The 17,169-nt window shown below is 33.1% G+C and overlaps 1 protein-coding gene across 1 annotated transcript; it reads left to right on the top strand.

The window, feature by feature from the left end:
• The first annotated feature begins 34 nt into the window (after window positions 1–34).
• On the top strand, window positions 35–14,552 carry LOC107436220 (uncharacterized). The gene is made up of 3 exons (XM_016047846.5): window positions 35–956; window positions 10,832–11,155; window positions 14,316–14,552. Exons 1-3 carry the CDS (start codon window positions 931–933, stop codon window positions 14,515–14,517), a joined length of 552 nt encoding a protein of 183 aa, XP_015903332.3. The 5' UTR covers window positions 35–930; the 3' UTR covers window positions 14,518–14,552.
• Window positions 14,553–17,169: the final 2,617 nt, after the last annotated feature.

The following is a 17,169-nucleotide window of genomic DNA, read 5'->3' on the forward strand; positions in this document are numbered from 1 at the left end:
TCAGAGAATTGAGTATAATATGAAAAAAACACAACTACTTCCACTTCGAAAATTTTACTAGGAATAACATTTACCTTTAAGTTTAATTAATAAGCTGAGTTTTAAATATATTTATTAAATTCATAAACCTAGATAAAACAACAAAATAAATTATTTCAAAAGAAACTAGACTAATGCAATTGGGTATAATATTAAAAAAAACACAACTACTTCCACTTAGTAGGAATAACATTTACCATGACGCAATGCTAAATTCTATGCCACTATCCACATAAATCAATTATTAATCAAAAATCGAATATTAATTACTTTTCTTTATAATGCAATAAAATCTGGAGAGCAGCTATTTAAACGATCAAACACTTCGTTTGTTTATTTGTGGCTTGAAGTTAGGCTCGCAGAAAATGCCGTTCATGGGTTAAATTTAGTAGGAATAACACAACCTGTGACGTAGGCTATAGTATACCCAATTCTAACCTGGTGAGTAGCGACTTACAACACACTTTGTTTAATGTTTATTTGTTGTTAGAAATCAGGTTCGCAGAAAATGCTGTTTACTAGTTAAATTTAGTAGGAATAACACGACCTGTGACGTAGGTTATAGTATACCCAATTGGAACTCGGCTTACTCGAAATAGAATGAAAAAAAAACTGAAAAAAACATTTACTAACGCAAATAAATGCCACGTTTCAACAACCAATCAGGATTGAAATACCCACACTACGTCACTTTCATGTATCCCATTAGCAAGGTTTTTCTGAATACGTACCAAAAGTTTCATTTTTACCGCTTTAAGTTAAATAGCGCTGTCATAAGTATTATTTTTTTAACGTCTCTCTTCATTCAAAGGAAATATAAATTCTAATTACACTTGTTTAGTTATATCTCCAAAATTTTGTTTTAAAACAGTAATTGGCATATCAATCAGAATGAATTCATCATCTTCAAACATTATGTAAGAGATTTATTTTATTTTGTTGCTTAAGTTATTCATTCATTGTCAACTGTATCTATTGTTCTTCTAAAAATACATATATTATGATATGGACAAAGACTTTTTTTTTCCAACAAAGTGTTTAAATGAACACATTCGGCTTATATACCAAATCAGACTCTTGAAACAAGATTTAGTAAAATCCTAGACAAACCCATCTCTTGGCGACTTGAAATCACGCAAAGTTGGCTGGGATCAACGTAGCTTCTTGATTATTAAAAAAAGAACAATTTAAATAATTACACATTTATTCGCTAGCCATTTTCAACCGGTACCCCACAAAAAAAATTAAAAAATGAAATAATAACGGTAATAAATGAAATAATAGCGATTACTCTGACAGCAAGAGATCAAATGTAAATGACGGAAAAAATAACCCTTTTACCTTTTTTTCTAATAAAATCCAAATTTTCGCGTAGGGATGCATATCAAATAACCAATCAGGGTAAAAATATACTTGAGGGTGCCCTTAGGCGAAATTGGCGACTTATGTTTGGCGCCATTCCTGTTTGCTTGGAATACCGTGGTAATAGGAATGTCGGCCAAAACATAATGATATTTCAATAAAACATTGGAAAATTTCAACAAAACATCGACCAAAACTTTATAAAATTGCAACGAATCCAATATAAGCAAAATTAATAAACCCAATAAAGTGCATTTTGAATCGAAACAAAAATTAATGGAGTAAGCACAGAAAGGAAAAAAACAACTCACTTCTTCATTAAGTTTGAATATCCTCAGATTTAGGTGCACAGAATTCTCTAATATATTAGCAGCAGTAAGATACTGTCTAAATTTAACATGAATAGAACCTGTGTACCTCCATCGCCACATAAATTCGGCGAAATACGAATTGAAAATGTCGTCTGTGATACCGGACTGGCAGAGACATTTTTTTCTAAAGTCCCTTTTTATGACTGCCCACATACCTTCGATCTATTTGAACTAAGGCAAAAGTAACCTTACCAAACGGTATCCAACGTAGAACTAACGGATCTCTGAAATTACATATACAGTTGAACATTTAAAAATAACGCTAAAATCTAAACCAATCAGAATCACGATTGGGTTTCAACATCGCCCAGCTTGGCGATCAACCGCTATCAAAATTTGGCGAGAATCAAGGGGCACCCTCAAATATAGTCAACCCGTTTGGGAAGATTTCAAAAACTTGCTTGGCGAAATTTAAATAAAAATCGCAACGGGGTGGGCTATTCTCGGATCTACCCCATGGTTTTCACATACACATTGATATGGCGATATATGTATTACTAAAAGAAGGACCGCTGTCGATGGTTAAAATTTTTCGGCAAATCAAACATAATAATCAATCAATAATTATCGTTTATTATTTTCAATAATTGATTAATCGAGGGATATGAGTATCATTGCCCTACACTTATGTTTTTGTAACGTTAACTTTTACTGTCCAGTTTATAGTTTGTCTAAAATAAGAATTCCCCTAACCATTCGTCTGGACCCGTGGCGGTGACTATGGTAACGAGCTATTTCAAGTAGGGGTCATTGTTTAAGACAGGCTTTGACTCAGGTCGGCGAAGGTAATCTTTTCCTCCTGTCTACTGTGTTATCCGTAGAGTGAAGAGAAGCTACCCTCTCTGAAAGTCTTGTTTCCATAGCAGCAGACGGTCTCAGACTGTGTGGCGGGGAGTTCTTACCGTAGACAAACTATACCCCTGCACCCATGTTTTTATAAGGTTTTACTGCTCAGTAGCTAATCCAGCGACTTTTTCTGACTGTAGTGTGTTATAATGCTAATTTAAAAGAAAGAAAAAGTGAGTTTAGGCAGAGTAAGTCATGAAATTTCAATTGCTGAAGAAAAATAATTAAGACTATTAAAATGCAAACAAATTTCTCCGTTGCCTAAGTTATCATTTATTACATTCATTTGAATATTTTCTCTTCAGAATTTGAAATTTCATGACTGACTCTAGATTTCTTTAAATCTTAAATTAGCAATGAAAGAGAATTTGAGACAAAAAATTTCTTCCTTTCATTGGAACCAAAAAGATGATATTATACATAACGATAGTTATGAATAAATATTATTGTGCTAGCTGAAAAAATATCATAGGATAACGAAAATGTTGACAATGTAAAAAAAATATAGATTAGTTATACTGGGGAAACATCGCGATATATTGCTGAATATCGGTATTTTTGTGCTTCTCGATGTTACATTTCGGCACTTTTCAGTTATAAGGACAATGTAAAAGTAATATGGATTAGTTATACTGGAGAAATATCGCGATATATTGCTGAATATCGATATTTTTGTGCGTCTCGATGTTACATTTAGGCACTTTTCAGTTATAAGGACAATGTAAAAGTGATATGGATTAGTTATACTGGAGAAATATCGCGATATATTGTTGAATATCGATATTTTTGTGCGTCTCGATGTTACATTTAGGCACTTTTCAGTTATAAGGACAATGTAAAAGTAATATGGTTATAAAATAAGGTTATAAAAGTAATATGGTTATTATATATTAGTTATACTGGAGAAATATCGCGACATATTGTTGAATATTGATATTTTTGTGCGTCTCGATGTTACATTTTGGCACTTTTCATTTATGAGGATCGATAATCGTGTTAACAAAAAACTGTGAAAAGCATTCGCCTCTATAATCGATAAACAGTGCCAGTGGAAGACATTTTCACGGCTTGGACGATACTGAAAACAGCGCCCTTAACTCAATTTCGGAAAAAGGAATGCTAATTTAAAAAAACAAAAATAATAACTTATTTATTGTCCCTTGAATTGTCTTGTTCTCATAACTCTGCATAAAATTACTTTAAATTGTAAGTTATTAGAAAATTATATAATCTTCGAGTAAATGTTGATTTAAGAAACATATGAAGAAGATAAATAAACTGTTTCAAGGTGAAGATTTATGAGAATTATCACCTCAAGTGTCCTCAAAAATCCTATATCTATTATGACTTATATTTTTAAAGAGCATAATGTATTATGACATACAAATATATAAGCATAAACATTAAAACTTTTTGTGCTTTAGTAAACGGAAATAGTTCTATAGAGTCTTAAAAATCAATTATTTTGTGGTTTTATTTTTGATAAAGAATTTGGTCTCTCTTGTGGTGTAATAAACCTTAAATAGCTTCTTATTTGCTAAAAGAACGTTGCTACAGTTTGTTAAATAAGTTCTTATCCACAAGTTTCAAAAAATATCTTATAGGTTGCTCTCATGAATGAACATTATGAGATTTATTATTTCTTTCTTATAACTGTACATGTTTAAAGAATATATTATAGGTAATTTCCATTCAATAAACACCATTAGGAATAACATTGTTGGCGTCGACTGCCTTAGCACAATTTATGGGTTTATAAACTGATTCAACAAGAATCATGTGATTCAAACATTTGCTGTTATTTATTGGTAACTCGTTTTTAATTCACCTTTCACTAATCCTTTTGTAATAGTAATATGTTTATGAAAAATGTACAGTGTGCCAAAAAATGTTCTAAAAATCGGATTTTAACGTAGTAATACGGATATCACACGAGAGAAAAATAAGAGCAACCGTACTTGTAACCTCCGCTTTATTCTTAACTCTAAAAGAAATTTCGCTGTCGCCCATAGGGTTGCTTAATTGCTAAAACTGTTGCTCGTAACCATTTTTTGTTACATAACTTTTGGATAATATTATTTTCTTTCATGTGATGCTATTATCTCATCGATGTTTGTAAAGGGAAGAAAAGTAAATCATAGACTCTCTAAAGTTGATATCCGTTTAATTTTATGTATTAACTTCAGGCCCGGACTGGGATCTAAAATCGGCCCGGGCATTTTAGAGATATCGGCCCTCTACTTCACATAAACACCGCATGCGCTTAGCGTACGCGGCTCCTAATGTACCATTTTTAGGCATTTTTTACTTATAAATTCTCATGAGCGTAAGTTAATTTATCGAAGTAAGAAAGTAGAAAAAAATTGCTTAATAATCCTTCATAGAATATATTTCAGTTTAAAATACATGGTTCTTATAAGGAAACATAGGTTGATAAAATCAAAAAGAAGGTGAAAGAATAATAATATTTATTATAGTACACATACATGAATGATTTAAATAAAAAAAAAATTTAAAATAGATTTAATGCTTCTTCAAAAGTCATTAAATTAATATTTAATTTAACTTTTGAAGATGCTCACTATTTTCTGCCTCTTTATCGACTATGGCGTCGCTATCAAATTTCATTAATAGATCTTGTTCTATTGCAAATGCCATGAGAGTATTCAAATTATCCGAAGATGAAGTACTCTTCATTCGATTTTTAATTACTTTTAATGTGGAGAATGATCTTTCACAAGCCACCTGACTTTTTGATAATGTTAGTAAAAATTTTAATGCTAGACTAATTAAATTGTAAGAATTGATCAATAAATTGAATGTCATCTTGTAGCAACAAATAACACAATTTTTGCACGCACTGCGTGTCTCACATTTTAGACTTACTTCTTCTGTTTCCAAAGTAAAGTCGTTATTATCTTCATTTGAATAATCTTTTGTGATTATTTTATAATCTTCTAATTCTGAATTTTTCAGTTTTTCCCAATGTAAAGCTAAACTCATTTAGTTCGCCAGATTGATGCTTGTTAAAATGTTTTTCAGGGAAACGTTTCAGATCTTGATAGGAAAAATCGGCATAAAACTTTCCATTTGTCGGAAATCGACGTTCCATTGACGCTACAACTGTGCTGAAAATAATGTTATGGACGTTTATCTTAAATGCAGTGGGTTCATCATCAAAAACTGCTTCATTCGATGCTGTCTCACCCGGCATCGATTTTCTTTTCTTCAATCTTTTTCATGGAAACTTTGTTTGAATTTCAGTTTCTTTAAGTTCCTTATTTGCGCGAATAATGAAATCATCTGTAACTTTTTGTACACCTTCAAAATCTCTCACTATTTTTTTTAGTTCTGAACACGTTTGTGATACCATTCCAAAAGCTTTTAAGATGTCGAAACCATAGGTTGGCAAATATTGAGAAAGCGGTGTAGTTAATTCAAATATTCTTGAGAATATTTTGGCGATGATTACTGTTTCATATTTGCAAAATGATTCTAAAATTATTTTTGCCTTTGCACGGATATCTGGCTTGAAATTTGAATTTTGTTGTATAGTTTCTAAACTTGTAATTAATGTGACATATGACAGCTTAATAGTTGAATCTGAGTTTGAAAATTAACCAAAAATTTTCTTTAATGCAGAATCTTTGAACCACCAACGCGTTTTCCAATAGTTGCGAACCTTTTTTTATTTCCGTACTCGTTACTTTGTTCCCAGATGTTCATACGTTGGTATGATTCACGGAAAAATACTGCGACGCTATTTAGTAGGCAGAAAAACGATGCACTTTCAATTAGTGCCTTCGTGGTATCTCCTAAAACTAAATTTAAGACATGTGCATAACACCAAACATGAATTTGACCAGGGGACTCTTCGGAAAGCCATGAAGAAAATCCTTTACATTCACCTTGCATATTTGCAGCCCCGTCAGTTGAATTACCGATGCACTTTGTTATATCTATATTACAAGACTTTAAAACTGAATCCACTAAAGAAAACACATTCTGTCCAGTTGAAGATTTACACTCTACAACAGCGAGAAGTCTTTCATATACAAGATATTTCATATAATTTTTAAATAGAAACTTATATCTTATTTGGCATCATTGGAGAGAATTTTCGAAAAGAAATAACTTTTACTTAAAATATTTTTTAATATCTCCTACTATTTTCAAGATAATAGATAAGAAAAAATACATATTAATGGATTTTGACATATTCACTAAAAAAAATGTCTTTTACCTTCATTAAAACACATTTGCGCTTTTCTTCCCATGTTTTATAAAAATTTAAGCGATTTTGATAATTTAAGTGAATTATTTTTGATAAAAATGATAAATTGAAGTAAATAATCAGAATTTTTTCTTATCTATTATCTTGAGAACAGTAGGAGATATAAAAAAAATTTCAAGTAAAAGTTACTTTTTTCCAAAAACCCTCTTTAATGATGCCAAATAAGATATAGGTTTCCATTTAAAAAATCAAAACTATATTCAAATTCCTGTACATCCGGCCACTTCCGGGAATTAACAATATCACTATTGAATTCCTTGGTGTCGATTTAGTTACTTAGATTTTTTATTTCAAATCGATTATTTGCTTCATTCTCGAAAAAAATGGGTGGCACGCATGATCTGAATCACTCTGTATATTAAAACAATATTATTACTACATATATCATATATATGTTATTTAATATTATTATTATTTGCGCGATATTATTTGAAATTCATGCAATGAATAAAAAAAAAAATTTTGCGCTACTGGCTCGGTCCAACCGGCCCTCAGGCCAGACCGGCCCACCGGGCAATTGCCCGGTCCGCCTACTGGCCAGTCCGGGCCTGATTAACTTTATTTTCTCAAAATTTTATTCTCCTCATCAACGTCGCCGCCATTTTTATTTACGTTTATAAACGTCATCGCATAGAGTGGAAACGATTGGTGCAAGTGTGAGTTACTCTTATTTATAAGCAATTTTTCTCTCTGAGGAACGAAACAGTTGCTGGCCTGATATTACGAGCCACTGTGATTTCTACATCACACCGAAATTTTGGAGAAAAGTGGAAGTGGACTAGCCAGTTTCGTTGCCGCTGATTTTCAACGAGTGATATACCCATTAGTGTCAATCTTAATCGTTTCTAGGGTTGACTTCAAATATTCTAAATAATTAGTGTGCTAACTATTAATGCAACTTCGCTAATTTATTAGTGCTAACTATTAATTAAGTTACGAAATCAGACACAAATAGCACTTTCTCTGAATAAACATACTTCTTACATATTTGGATCTCTGACCCTCAAAATTTGGTGGTAGAAAAAATTGAATCAAATGTTGGGGTACTTGGATTATTATAACCATACTCTAGCTGCGTAATCGACAAGAGAGAAATATTCAGTTGCTAAGATAAAACAGATGAATTCCGTTGTTAGAAAGTAAGAATTTTTGTGGCATAACCTGTACTTATATAAGACCTCGTTTTAACTTTCATCTCATTATAGGTTCAAAGTTTTGAGTAAAACTGTTGACCTTCAAAACTCTACGAGGGATTCTTTCTCCGAATTCAAATTTTATTCCAACATTAAAAATTTTCAAAGCATAATTTTTTTAAATTTCATTTAAGAAAATTTCGAAAATAAGAAGATTTTAATATTTATGTCAGCATTGTTCACCCTTGTCAGCAAAAATAAGTAAACCATAAGACCTTGTGTAATAATTGTACGACCCCTTAAAAGTGTTTATTAAAAGGTTTCAAAGTGTTATATCATTCCGCAGTGGCAAAGACACGGTTCCCAGTAGATCGCAGAAGTGAGAGGGTGGGTGACCACTCTGATCAGCTTGCATAGAAACCGGGGTTCCGTGGTATCATTAAATTGTTCTTTAAGTGTTAGCTTTGAGCGCAGGGCTACCAAAGCATTCTCTTTGCAGATGATTAATAGTCACTGGTCTAGTGGTTACTGTACTGGACTATGGGACCACCAGTGGTTGTGAGTTCCAATCCCACTGTTGGCATGGATGTAACTTTCTGTGTTTCCCTTCTTCTGAGTGAATGTAACCCGCCCTGTACCCGGGTTTGCGGTTGGGTGACGCTACTCTTAGCCACTGGGTAACGATAAGTTGTTGTTGTAGTTTATTTACGTCACATCGCAATTTTGATCCTCTGATGACATCCCAGCTTCGGTAGTCGTCCGACGACCTGCAAGCACTTTACGGTAGAAGAACAATTTAACGAGGACCATTACCGCACACCCTCGGTCTCTTCGTATCGAAGTGGTCCCCCACCCGCACACTGAACGCCTCCAGTGATGCTTGACTTCGGTGTTCTACTGGAAACCGTGTCTTAAAGATCAGTCCTTTGCGGGAGGGTGACGAAAAGAGAGTAGCAATTCCGGCATTTCTGAAGCGCAAATAGATCCAAGTGCCCGCCATTAAATAAAAAATGGTTAAAACAGTAAATCATCCTGAGTAGGACTGGGTGATGTCAGAAATTTTAAATCGTGATACATCGTCAGTTAGACATCACAATATAGTGATGTATCGCAATTTAGCATAGGTTCAAAAATTACCTATGGGAAATCTTTAAATCAATCAAAAATAAATAAAAAGGAATAAATCTAGTACAAAAGAAAATATTAATACTAAACATATTCTACTATGATATCAATATCATTGCTCAATTTTTTAAATTAAATTAATAAAGAAGTCAAAGTAAAAGCAAATAACCCAAGCTTTACTTCATTTTTCTCAAATTAAAAATGATTTAAGATTTATTGGTTTAAAAATAATAATACAGTAACAAATTATTTTACATACATGCATTAAAAATTAAAAAAAAAAAAAAAAAAAAAAAAAAAATTTCACTTTAGAAAATTTTTTATTTTTTATTATTTGTTGAAAAAAAAACATGCTTTCGAAACATCATTAAACCCTTTTTTATTTACTTATTTAATATAATAAAAAGTAGGATTAACTAATGGTCAAATTGTGTACTTAATAAATGTAAAAATATTTTTACTTATTTATTATTATTTTCATTTTTGAAAATAAAATCGACTGAAGATTTATTTGTTTAAAAACGACACTGACTATCGAACAAATTATAAAACAAGCAAGTATTGAAAGAATTTTAATAAAAATTTTAAAAAATACTTAAAGTACTAATGTTAAATTATTAAAAACGTCAAAACATTACTAAACTTCTTATTTAATTAAAAAAAAAATTGTTTCAACTAATAGCCAAATTTTTTTAAAACTTTGTTTTCATTTTCTCAAAAATAAAATCAAATTAAATAAGGGTAAGCTTTGTTTTAATCTTTTTATAATTAAAAACGACCGAGCATTTATTGGTTGAAAAACAATCAAATTATTATACTTAACTACATTTAATAAATTTAAAAAAACTAACTTTTTATAACAAAGTTAAATACAAAATACCTCAAATAAATTGTATCGCTTAAAATAAAAAACAATAATTGAAAAAAATCAATGATTTGATCTATTGAGTTCAGAACGAAAATTTACGATAACAGCAATTGCGCAGCAATCGCAAAGTAACAGTAGGACTACTAAAAATAATTGACAAGAATCGTTAAACATAGACAGAAAAAAAATGGTATGAAATAATGCAGAACGAAAAGATCGCTGAAAAAGTCTCACCGAAAATAACTTGCAAGAAACCCGACAATTATTTCCGACGAAATAAAATGCACAACGATTGCAAAATGACTTAAGTCCCATTGGAAATAATCTTCAAAAAAACGCAAAATCCCTAAGACAAAACTGGACATAAAGAAACTATGCATTGCGTTCTACTTATATTACAACGCTGATCCTCGCACGAAACCGAGAGTTCTGATTCAATTCGCTCTTCGTCATTCAACATCACAAAACTAACATCATCTTAATAGCAAAACGCTATCTACATCTCTGCAGCTAGACGAAATCAAAATCGTCTTCGTTAGCGTGGTAACAGCGTTAGCCTAGTAAAGGATACTTGCATATTAAATCGTTAAACCGCGATTGTAATCTAATTCCGGCTGCTTAAATCAGATTTCTGATGCAACGCCTAAAACGAAAGTCACTACATCGGTCTACTGATATATGCGTTAAATCAATATTTCGCGATACATCGATTTATCGCCCAGTCATAATCCTGAGAGATGCTTCCCACGCCAGCCACTTTATTGCACTAAAAAAAGTGATATCTTTGTTACAGAACTTACGAAAATGAGGACATAACTGTAATACGTAGTGATTCCAGTCACAGCAGCTCCGGAGAGGAACTCGATGCAGCCCTATTGGATGAGAAGTCTGTCATAGTGATCAGAAATCGGGAATTGGGCAAGAGGACAGTCCTCTGGTTGTGTCTCGGCAGATGCGTGCGCCACCTGACGTTGGCAACTGTCATTGGGTCTTCGATATGCTGCGGTGGATTTTCCGAGAGCCTTTACGGGCTCCGTAAACCTCTTGCCATCTCAAGTGTTTTGTTTAATATTGGGTACAACACCATATGGAGAACAGATCCATTGAGTCACTACAGGTAAGCTCATTTCTTCGCAAATTTATATATACATGAAAGGGTAGCAGTCATGGTGAGTGATGTTAGGCCACGCAGATAGCAGTTGGAAGGCAAAACATATTTTATTAACTTCACATAGTATATTTAAGACATTTTCTAGCAAAGGCGGAGCTCAAAATCGCACTCCAAAACTGTGTGCTTAAGTTTTTATCTTAGGGAAAGTAGCAAAGGAATTTCCCTCTATTTTGTTATATTTGAGGGGAAAAGGGAAGTGATAAGGATTACTATTGGTTTATGAAAGAAATCTAGCGTTTCCCACACAGAGCATAGGGAGATATGTCCTGCTCTTAATTAAATGCATAGTTGAGCCAAAAATAGATTTAAGAACAGGGTGTGGCTTTTAAAAGTGTGAGAAAGAATTTGGAATAGAATAATTAATTAGGAATAAAGTAGGAGTTGTTTCATAGCAAAGAAACTAACATGAAAAGATTAATAAAAGCTTTTTATATTACATACATATATAATATATATATATGTGTGTGTGGGTGTGTGTAACATAAAAAGCTTCTATTAATCTTTTTATGTTATCCTAATTAATTATTCTAATTGAAATTCTTTCTCACAAAGCCACATCACCAAGCTCTTTAAAAGCCACATCCTGTTCTTAAATCTATTTTTGGCTCAAGTATGCATTTAATTAAAAGCAGGACATTTTCCCCTTTGCTCTCTGTGGGAAACGCTCGACCTATTTGATAAACCAATTACTTTACTAAGATTTCCCTAAAATGAAACATTTTACGGATTTAATTTGCAAGATTCCCTGACATATAACCTAGAAGCACAAATTTTCGTGTACACATTCATGACTGCTCTATCTAATAATTAATAGATAAATTTTGTACCTTCCTTCCTTGCCTAAGACCTGTTTTTATCCCTCCACTCGGCAACGAAGTTATAAGTCGCCAGGATTGAACGGTCGGGAGGGGGGTACAGTACATCAGAGATATGTAATATCTCATTAAAATAATCATCTGAAATTTTGAAATTAAATCAATCGGAAGAGGGTACATCAAAAATATGGAATAACTTCAAATCATTCATTCAAATGGACAGTTTTTGAAATTTATCATTCAAATTCTTCTTCAACTCATTATTCATCCAGTATCTTTAACAAAAAATAAACTCTTTAATCATCAAACTTTTTGTTTATTATAAATTATACCTACGCCCAGTGGAACTCAACGATCATCGATTTTCCATATGTCTATGCTGCAAGTTACGTCTACGTTCTGAAGGCGATGGATACTACTAGAGAGCTGAGCTTCAATATTATTCATTCCCCTCGGACTAAAAAGAAAAACTGCATCGGACTCCTGATAGACGTTAAAAAGTTTTCGATTTGAAACCCCATCCCTTCCGTCAGGAAAGTGTTGATTTTGCTTCTCCCAGTGCTGCCCTGGATTTTATCGTCAATATATTGTTATCACCCTGGAATGGTTTACTTAGATGTTCGACATTCCCTCCCTCCTAGTCAGAACTCAAAGAAAAATAAGCTTCAATTTCTCCTTCACTCTCGGTGTTAATTTATGAATCATCTTAACGACGAAACACATTTTTTCACTAGCAGCTCTCGTCTTTGCTTTTGGAATTGTGTTCATGGAATTTCAACGAACTTTCATCCATGATGTTGCGGTTTTGAAAATATCTTCTTGGACTAATTCGAACTTTTTCACGTATCCTTTGTGGTACTTTCACAATTCTCATAAAACAATTTCTTTAATTTTTATTAATTAATAAATAAATTTTGCATCCTCCTTCCCTGCCTATGGCCTGTTTTAATCCTACCACTCGGCAGCGACGTTATATAATGTATATTGTACAGTAACGGTCGAAAGCTTAGTAGACTCACTCTTATAAATGAACAAATAACAAGCTTTTTATAGTTAAAATCACAACAAATTAACTTTATTTTGGTGAATATAGGTACACTTACGCGGCAAGAACTATAATTTTATGCATGACATATGAATTTCGTCCAAACGTGGAGTCTTCGAAATATCCTCCTTTAGATTTATTCACAGCAGTGCATATTTTTGGGATTCTTTCTATTAGTTTTTGCAGTGTTTTAGTTGAGATCTGGTTCAAGCAACTAAATAAAGATTCCCAAAGTTTGTTTTGATTGGTACATGGCATTTTTCTAAGTGGTTCATAGCTCAATAGGATTAATATCGGGGGATTGAGAGGACTAATCCGTGTATTTCAGTGCTTTTTTTCCTTTCTTTGGGTGCAATGCAGTTTCTACACCATTTCGATGAATGTGTCAGATCGCTGCAAAACAAATTCGTATCCCAAGATTCTGTGTCCAAATGAAGCGACGTAACGCTGCAATATTTTGAGATAATATTTGTTTAAAATCTATAACTCCCTCTATTCTTACAAGATCTCCAACTTAGTCACCGGCAAAACATCTCAAAACCATGACTGAACCTCCACCATGCTTCACTATTGGTAGTAAACATTGATTTATCATATGTTCACCACCTAAACAACGAACATGCTGTTTTCGTTTGTGGGCCACAGTTGGCCCATCCCTGGGCTAATCAAAATTGCGATGGCATGTCTTCGGATCAACCTCAGGGATGTTTCCCAGACAGTCGTCAAGAGCTTATTGTGAGCCACGATGGGTATGGTGATAGACCATTCATTTTTCAATGAGAGGAACCGGGTTATAGCTGGTAGACACGAATTGCGCATCCAGCTAGCACCGACCACAGTGCTGACGTAAAATATCCTCAGTGGTATACATACGCATCAGGGGTTAGAGTCCCCTTGCCGTCAGGCTTAACGTTGGAGGTTCTTGTGGTCTTCCTCTCCATGTAACGCAAATTCGGTTTATTCCATTAAAAAGTTTCGACGAAGGCAAATTTCTCCCCAATACTTGATCCAGGAGTTCCCTTGTCTTCTGGATTGGGTTCAAAATGACAAGGCTACGGAGTTAAACATTGATGGTCGTAAAGCCAAAATTGGGTCGGCTGTTCAACAACGGTTGTAAAATAAAATAATTGCGCAGCTCTGGTGCGACGTAAATTAAATACCTACCTACCATTGAACTAAAAGAACTGTTTAGTAACATAATATATGGCCAGTGGATTTACGTCTTTTTTCTTTTCTTCTTCCAAAGAATTGCTCAAGGTAGAGAGATTTTGTGCCCCATGAAGAAGAATAAAGAAAGACCACCCAACACAATACTTGTCCGCAACGAGGAACAACATGCTCTTATTCTCTACTCCCTGGCTTCAGTGGTTGCAGTTGCAGTAGCTTTCTGGAATGATATATCCACAGTTGATTTCAATGAATTATTTGGCAACTTAGCAGAGAATTGAAAATCATTGTAATGCTGAATCCATTCAAATTAAAGTTCTACAAACTAAAATTTTAGTTGTTGTCTAGGTTACCCCCCAAGTCAAATTTTTTGATGGTCCCATCAAAAAACTTTGATGGTTTATGTTAGTTTCAGTTTGAGTCATGATAGTCCAACATCATTTGATGATCACCATCATCCATGATATGGTGGAAAGTGCTACTTTAATATCATGGTAATTAATCATTAGAGAAGTTTGACTCTCATGGGCCAACAATCCATGATGGTTCCAAGTATACATTTTCATTACGGTTTAATGGGAATTCTAGTTGGTTCTCAGGAATATATCATCAAAACAATTGTTTTATGTTGGCCCATCATTAATCAGTCCAAATTTCCTACATTGAGTTGATGGTTACGTATGCTGGTTGCCATCCAAAAATATAATGGTTCAATGATAGTTACCATCAAGATCATCTTGGTTATACTTAAGGTGAGCAAGATTTCTAAAATTATCTTATTTTTTATTTTATTAATAAATTTTTTTTGGATATTTCATTGCTCATATATATATATATATAAAAAAAAAGATAAGATGTTTTCGAAGAAGTTCGAGAACATTTGAGACAATCAGTTTTTGAGGACATTTTCCGCCCTCCTTTGAGTTACATCAAAAGAAGTTCGAGGGCTATCTTTAAATTAGAGGACATCTAGTTATATAAGTAGTCTGGCAGTCTTTACTTTGAAATGAAATAGCGATGTCGACCCCAAGCAAAACATAAGATGATACTGTAAAAATGTATTTTCAGTTCAAACATAATGATTTAGGTCGCAATCCATTTGTTTTAATAAAAAAAAAGTTATTAAAAACACAAAATATTAACAAAAATAAATCTTTGAAAACAATTCAAAGTACCAGTTAAGATTTAAATCTAATACGACAGAAAAAATAAAATTTTTATTAAAATAATTTTTAGAAAATTAATATTTCTGTTCAATTTTTCAAGTATATAGTCATTGTATCGAAATAAATAAGCAGAGAAAAAATCTGAATATTTTAAAATCACAATTAAACATAAAATTAATGGTTCAGATATTTAATCAAGCCATATCTAGTTCAGCAGCTATTGGTTCTTTGCACCTTGCAGGATTTTCATTTTTTTTTTAAACTCTTAAGTTCTCTTGCCTGTTCTTCAGATTCTCTTAGTTTTTTTCGCTCTTCGTGGTAATAACTGGTGAGCATTTCCAGCTCCAAGTATCATTTGTTTTGTTACCTTAAATAACCCTCCAGAATTACTAACATAAAAAGTAATTTCCTTGCAAGTTATCAATGAGTAAAGCTTGAGCCGTGATGGCTCAGGGAATAGAGCGTTCCAATAAGGCGAACAGGGTTCGAATCCCAGCCGATACGAATTCCGCATCCGGCTTGCACCGACTACAGTGCTGACGTGCGAGTGGTATACGGATCGTGACTTAGAGTCCCATTAGTGTCAGGCTAGCCGTGTGAGGTTCTCGTGGTCTTCCTTAACATGTAATGCAATGCGGATTAGCTCCATCAAAAAGTTCTCCAAGAAGGTAAATTTCTCCCAATACTCGATCCAGGAGTTCCCTTGTCTTCTGGATTGGGTTCAAAATGACAAGGTTACAGAGTTGAACATTAATAGCCGTAAACTCATGAAATTGGGTCGGCAGTTCAACGACAAAAAAAAAATATGCAAAACTTACTGAGTCGGGGTAGCCTGGTCGGCAGAAGACTCCCTGTGTGTGTGGGGGGGACTGATGCACGTTAAATCTGTGGTGTCACAAAGTCCACCATGTTCCAATAACAAATCATACCTCTGGGGGTACTGATCCAAGTGTTCCTTGTATTTTAAATTGTGTTCAAAATTAAAAGAATACGGAGTCGGACGAGGGATATAAAATCAAAGTTTTATTAAGGCTGAAACAACAGCAGCATTATCATGTGACATAATCAAAATATTTCTTATAAACGCGAATAAATTTTTTGTAGCTCGTGTTTTCAACCAAAGATGAACAGAAAATATCTAACTTTTCATTTTGAACCTAAGGAGATTGAGTAAACTTACCTGATTTCACTTTATCAGATGTTATTTGATTACAAAACTGCTCAATTTACGTAACTGCCAACATGGATAGGAAAAACTCGCAGTAGATTTTACGAAATATAGAGCTCATAACTGTTGCATAATATACTAAAATTCCCTATAGGGAGTTTTATTGCCATTAGAATTCAAACAAACTTTATCACTCTAATAAAAATAAACTGAAAATTTTATACAAAAAAAAAAAAGCTTCGAACTGATTAATATGTTTATTCCCGTGCCTTGTTATACACATTATTTTAGTGGATATAGTAAAGCAAGAGAGGAAATTGGATATTATGTCCTTTTTCTTTCTTCAACTGATTTTTTTTGTAATTTTGAAATTTCTACTTAGAATACACATACCGAATTTTAAGTCCATCTTTTGAGTGGAATGTAGCCATAAGCTAAGGCCACCCCTAAGACGAAGAATAATAAAAAATAAAACACTTTTTTTGTTACTACAGATTGTTTTTTTAATCATTTAAGTATTTCTTTTTATGGGTCATTTATTTAAATGTGTAATAAAAGATAACAGTGAGGAAAAATGAGTTTACACATATAGTGAACAG

The sequence above is a fragment of the Parasteatoda tepidariorum genome, chromosome 10 (genome assembly GCF_982258835.1).
Source record: "Parasteatoda tepidariorum strain Cologne lab strain chromosome 10, Ptep-v5.0, whole genome shotgun sequence".
Lineage (NCBI taxonomy): Eukaryota > Metazoa > Arthropoda > Arachnida > Araneae > Theridiidae > Parasteatoda > Parasteatoda tepidariorum.

Excerpts from the sequence above, each read along its gene's own strand:
- LOC107436220 (XM_016047846.5), top strand. The coding sequence starts at position 931 with ATGAATTCATCATCTTCAAACATTAT. Across the intron at positions 957-10,831 it reads TCATCATCTTCAAACATTAT|AACTTACGAAAATGAGGACA; the intron begins GTAAGAGATTTA and ends TCTTTGTTACAG. Across the intron at positions 11,156-14,315 it reads GATCCATTGAGTCACTACAG|AATTGCTCAAGGTAGAGAGA; the intron begins GTAAGCTCATTT and ends CTTCTTCCAAAG.